The sequence below is a fragment of the Triticum dicoccoides genome, chromosome 2B, assembly GCF_002162155.2.
Source record: "Triticum dicoccoides isolate Atlit2015 ecotype Zavitan chromosome 2B, WEW_v2.0, whole genome shotgun sequence".
NCBI classification, from domain to species: Eukaryota; Viridiplantae; Streptophyta; class Magnoliopsida; order Poales; family Poaceae; genus Triticum; species Triticum dicoccoides.
In genome coordinates this window covers 66,869,035-66,874,572 of record NC_041383.1, presented here as the reverse complement: position 1 = coordinate 66,874,572, position 5,538 = coordinate 66,869,035, and the positions used below count along the sequence as shown (strand labels likewise).

The 5,538-nt window shown below is 51.9% G+C and overlaps 1 protein-coding gene across 1 annotated transcript; it reads left to right on the top strand.

Moving 5' to 3' along the window:
- The first annotated feature begins 2,134 nt into the window (after window positions 1–2,134).
- On the top strand, window positions 2,135–5,283 carry LOC119362182 (probable serine/threonine-protein kinase PBL7). The gene is made up of 5 exons (XM_037627380.1): window positions 2,135–2,347; window positions 2,784–3,028; window positions 3,388–3,577; window positions 3,675–4,066; window positions 4,637–5,283. The coding sequence occupies exons 1-5, from the start codon at window positions 2,260–2,262 to the stop codon at window positions 4,934–4,936; spliced, it is 1,215 nt and encodes a 404-aa protein (XP_037483277.1). The 5' UTR covers window positions 2,135–2,259; the 3' UTR covers window positions 4,937–5,283.
- Window positions 5,284–5,538: the final 255 nt, after the last annotated feature.

The following is a 5,538-nucleotide window of genomic DNA, read 5'->3' as shown; positions in this document are numbered from 1 at the left end:
ATTGTCCACACCACTTCTCCTACTGCCCAACACTCCATAGCCTAGGAGGAGGACAATAGCGAGGTGGCATCGATCTTGAAGGATGATGACCGGAGCAAGGTGGCACCAACCTAGAAGGAGGATGACTAGAGGGAGGTGACACCAACCTGGAAAGAGGATGAGCTACGAAGCTTCGATGATTATAGGGTGACGACGCGACCGACTCCTCATGTTGAGGCGAGAATGAAGCGATGAAGCTCCGACAAAAAGAGGGTGTTGCCACGCTCCTGAGATCCTCCTCATGTCAATGCCTGACGACTCTATTCGTTTATTGGTAGCCATGATGCGGCCCTTCATCGAAATCGATATCACATTGTTGGAATCTATGCATCGCCTAGCTCCAGACCGACACTACAAGAAAGGGAAACAATCCCTCGATGACAAGTGGGTCTCACATTGTAGATGACTTATGCATAACATCTATATAACTCTGATTTTGCTCATGCCCGAAGTAGCCTTCATGATTTTTACCAGTCGTATGTAGAGTAATTTTGGGGTAGTATGTCTACTATAAGAGCAACTCTAGCAAAGTCGCCTCCTCCCGGCCTTTTCAGGCAAATCCTCCAGGTCAGCTCGCACACAAGCCAGGACATGTTGTCACGTGGCATTCGGTGGCAACTATCTCAATGGGCAGCCACAAGAATCTGATGGAGTGGCAACACCATAAAGACCGGGTCGTTGCCTCGCAGGTGGTGCTTAAGAGGACACGCTGCTTCGTATCTCGTATGTGGCGCAAGGAGGGAAAAGACGACACTTCCTTCCCACACTGGCAGTTGGGTTTGGAGCGGAATGAGCTCCAAAATGAGTACTCCATAACCCCATAAAATGGAGAGGTTGGAGGGCACATATGGAAGGATCTCCATAATTCATGGCAACTGACGGGTGAATGGCGATTCTGTTAGAGTGATTTTTAAGCTTACACCTCCATATTGGCGATTATTATGGAGTTTGAGACCTTTCTGATAGAGTTGCTCTAAGGGAATTCCAACACAAATCACCAAAATCAACCGCTAGTGTTCAACGGGGTCACATGATCTTTTTCAGATAGGCTTGAACATTAGAAATTCTGCAAACTGGCACCAAACCGGGGGTACGTTTGGGGGAGTCCAGACGTCCTCCACATCGGACTCCGACAACATGAACCCACACAAAACCAATCCCCCACTGCTTTTGGTATGGTTTGACCGCATTCTCTCTTCCTGACCGGCCTCCCATTTACCCACATTCACGGTGGCGAGGCGACCAAGGAGTCTACTCCAACTTTAAGGTTGGCCAGGCTCCTCGTCCATAAACCCCTACCCGCACAATCCTCATCCTCTCACACACACATCCACCGCACGCCACACACCACCAAACCATCCGGCCACCATGACGTGCAAGAAGTCTGACACTGAGAAGTGGTTGCGGGCGTGCTGATCCGTATCCACGGGTAGCTCCGGATCCAGTTAGCGCGCGACATCGCTCCCCAGCCGCCATCCTGGTTCCCCCGTGGCCAAACCGGGTGCCGCTTTCGGAGGAGCGGATGTTGGACGAGGAGCAAGTGAGGGAGGAGTAGGCCACCATCATTACCGAGGAGGAGGGAGGATCGTCGTTATGTGCTAGAGGTTGCGCCCGCCCTGTATGATCAAACTTTGTTTTAATTCCATCCGTTTCGGTTCGATTTCATCCGTGCTCCTGAACATTCCGTTTGAAGTGGGTGAAACGTTTGATGCCTACGGCCGGATGACCGGCATCCCTCCAACCGTCCGCAAACGCTTCCGGACGTGTCCGCGAGCGTTCGATGCCATCCGTTAGATGATCCGCGGTGGAGCTGCCCTAAGCTTAAGCTCGGTGTAGCCACGAGCCTTCCAGTCCACGCAGCACCGAACAAGTTACTGTTTACCCGGCATGGAATGCGGTGCGGCCACTAGCTAGTGTGCGTGCGTGACTTTTGCTTTCCGTTTGACACTTGCGCCGCGTAGAGTAGCCGTCCTCCCTTCCCCTCTTGTGCGCTGCGTTGCGTTGCGTTGCGTTCTTCTAGAAGCCAAGCCAAAGCGGAGAAGGGCCGCCCCCCAATATTAACTCAAAAATCATTTCGTCCTCGTTTTCGCTCCCCCTTCGCCTCGCCTCGCCTTCCTTCTTCCCCACGCGCACGCGCAACGCGGGCGGACGCGGAGCACACTCAAACCTCCCACCTCTCTCCCCCCCATCCCCACCCAAGAAGAGGTCTTGGGAGCCGCCATGGACTGCTGCTTCCCCTGCCTGGGCGCCAAGAGGAAGCGCAAGCCGCCGCCGCCGCCGGAGAAGCCCCAGATCCCTCCCGCCGCAGGTGATCCGCCCACGCCACTGCCTTCTTTCTTGCCGTCTTCTTCCTCGCCCCGTCCTCCCCGGCCGTCGCGGATTTGTTCATCTCCGCCAGATTCACGGAGTGGTTCGCCGATTCCGCGAACTGATTCGTGGCTCCGGCTCCCCCGCCGCCGTTCCTGGTTCCCGTCAGTCCAGTTCCCCCCTCCCCTGTTTCTTCTAAAGAAAAAGGAAAAAAAGTTGGCCCCTCCAGAAAATCGTTGCAAACTCCGCCCAAAAACATGGTATCCCGCCGAATCCGCCTCCCCCCGAAACATGGCAGCTCGGTGCCGGGATTCCGGCCGGGGATGACGCGTGCTCGCCACTTTCGTCGCCAGACAACGCGTGCACTCCTTTCCCTAAATACCCCGTCTTCTTTATTCGCCTCATGATTCTGACGCACGCGTTCCGTTTTTTTCCAGATAAAGAGAAGCCGGGGTGCTCCTCCTCGTCGACGACCGCGGCGGCGGCGGCGCGGCAGGACTCGCTGTCGGAGGCCAAGAAGGATTTTGTCCTCAGCAACGGATCCGAGCACCGCCACATTGCCGCGCAGACCTTCACCTTCAGGGAGCTCGCCGCGGCGACCAACGGCTTCAGGGCCGACTGCCTTCTGGGGGAGGGTGGCTTCGGCCGGGTCTACAAGGGGTACCTGGAGAGCATCAACCAGGTGAGGAGGTTCTTGCTAATTTATTCTGCCCTCCCAGTTCATTAGCACCATTTTGTTTATTTAGAAGCTTCCACTTGGAGGATTGTGTGGAGCACTTGTAAATTGTCTCCTAGTGAACGTGTCACACAGCCTGAACCCGAGACCGGGTTTAGGCTGCGGGTTTCGCTGTCGAAGTAATAGAAAATGGGGGTTATCCAGGTTCCAAGGATTGTTGTTGTTAATCCTCGGTTGATTTACATTCACAGCTATTGAGCGATAACATTAACATGTGGTAAATTTTAAAAGTTATGCATACGAATTTGTCAAACTATTTCCTGAAGCTAGTTGACATGGTGAAATGTATTTTGTTGCCGTCACAGGTTGTCGCCATAAAGCAGCTCGATCGAAATGGACTGCAAGGCAACAGGGAGTTTCTTGTTGAGGTCCTCATGCTGAGCTTGCTGCACCACCCACACCTAGTCAACCTTATTGGCTATTGCGCCGATGGCGACCAGAGGCTTTTGGTTTACGAGTATATGCCGCTGGGTTCTTTGGAAGACCACCTTCACGGTATGCTGCTGAAAAAAAGAATGTGTTTCTGCTTTGGTACAGCTTCTATTTGATAATTTAAGTTTCTGTGCTCACAAGTGGATCCTATTTTATTCAGATCCTTCCCCAGATAAACCCCGCCTTGACTGGAATACAAGGATGAAGATAGCTGCCGGTGCAGCTAAAGGGCTGGAACATTTGCATGACAAAACAAATCCTCCTGTCATATACCGGGACTTGAAATGTTCAAACATCTTGCTCGGAGAGGGATACCACCCAAAGCTGTCTGACTTTGGATTGGCAAAGCTTGGCCCAGTTGGCGATAAGACGCACGTTTCCACCAGAGTGATGGGTACATACGGGTATTGTGCCCCTGAGTATGCTATGACTGGTCAGCTGACTCTGAAGTCAGATGTTTACAGCTATGGTGTTGTTCTATTGGAGATCATCACAGGACGAAGGGCTATCGACAACACCCGAGCTGCAGGGGAGCAAAATCTTGTTGCATGGGTAAGCTGCCGATTTGTTTTTTGTTACGTTCTTTTCTTTTTCTTGTTATTCTTTTTCATTCCGTTATAGACTACTGGAGTTTAACTGTAGAGAACATCGCATTGTGAAACCTGCTACCTCTTGTGAGTATTGATTGTTAATGTATTCTGGAAAATCCACCGGATATCAGCCTCTTAGCTCGGATTTTGCGAAAGCTGAGTGTTAGCGCATCAACCTTATGTATCACCTGTATTTCAGTTCATCTCTGCATTTCTTTCCACTTTTGGAATTTACACTAGTTTTGCTTGAAGGACATATTGTCCTTTCCTTCAGCTGAAAAAACATCGTCCTTGCAATGTTTTTCAGTTGTAGGGTTACTAAAAAGCTACTGTACTAGAATGAAATAGTTCCATACTACATTTTTTTGGCATTATTGGATTGGCCTAGGTTTGCCTTCCCAAAAGACATTATTGCAGTCCGTTGAATAGGATCGAACGAATAGGGTCATGACATGCCAAAGCCTTTGCTCAAGATGTCGTGTAGCATTTTGCAATCCCTGTTGATGTAACGTTTGTTGGTGCACAATTTCAGGCCCGGCCCTTGTTCAAGGACAGGAGGAAGTTCCCCCAGATGGCGGACCCAGCGCTGGAGGGCAGGTACCCAGCTAGGGGACTGTACCAGGCCCTTGCCGTCGCCGCAATGTGCGTGCAAGAACAGCCGACCCTGAGACCGTTGATCGGCGACGTTGTCACAGCCCTGAGCTACCTTGCCTCCCAGCCCTACGATCCGGAGGTGCACGGCGTCCACCGCCCGTCGCGCCTGACGGCTTCAGGAACGCCGCCCCGAGCCCGGAAAGATGGCGCGGATCATCAAAGAGGAGGAAGCGAGTGAGGTTCTGCGGCGATCTGGGAGAAGCCTGAATTTTGTCGCGGTAAGAGTCCAAAATGGAGATGAAGAGGAATTTTGTGGATAGCAAGGCGGCTTTTGCGTTAACATGTTGGGGGGAATTGTGAATCGGTGATGTATGTTGATCGGTTGGTCTGTCTGGTTGAGATGGTGCTTAGAGATGATGCATGCATGTGCTCTCCGGTCAAAGTCTGTATCTAGGTAGATGACGAGGCAGTCGGTGTAACCACCCATGACTTCACTGTTCGATCAGTCTATGGACTACCATTTCAACTTGTATTTGACAGAACTGCTTCTCCTTTATCCAGGGTTTGAGGGTTCTAGTGCATGTCTGTTTGACTAACAAAGGGACTGGCTAGGGGTCAGTCGCTTGAAAACGATTTTGTGGCTTTCTCTTCCCCTGACAACCACCAATCCAGCCTAGGCTGAACCGCTTGCCTCCACCCCCACAGAGGCCGGAGCCGCTCCCATAACCGCCTCGTCGCTCCCCTCCCCTTCCCCCTCGACTTTTTATCCCGCCGTGCTTTGCCCCTCGGCCATCCATGTAAACCGTTGAACCATCCAAATTCTTTGATGAACTTGCAACC

Excerpts from the sequence above, each read along its gene's own strand:
- LOC119362182 (XM_037627380.1), top strand. The coding sequence starts at position 2,260 with ATGGACTGCTGCTTCCCCTGCCTGGGCGCCAAGAGGAAGCGCAAGCCG. Across the intron at positions 3,578-3,674 it reads TTTGGAAGACCACCTTCACG|ATCCTTCCCCAGATAAACCC; the intron begins GTATGCTGCTGA and ends TATTTTATTCAG. Across the intron at positions 4,067-4,636 it reads AGCAAAATCTTGTTGCATGG|GCCCGGCCCTTGTTCAAGGA; the intron begins GTAAGCTGCCGA and ends GCACAATTTCAG.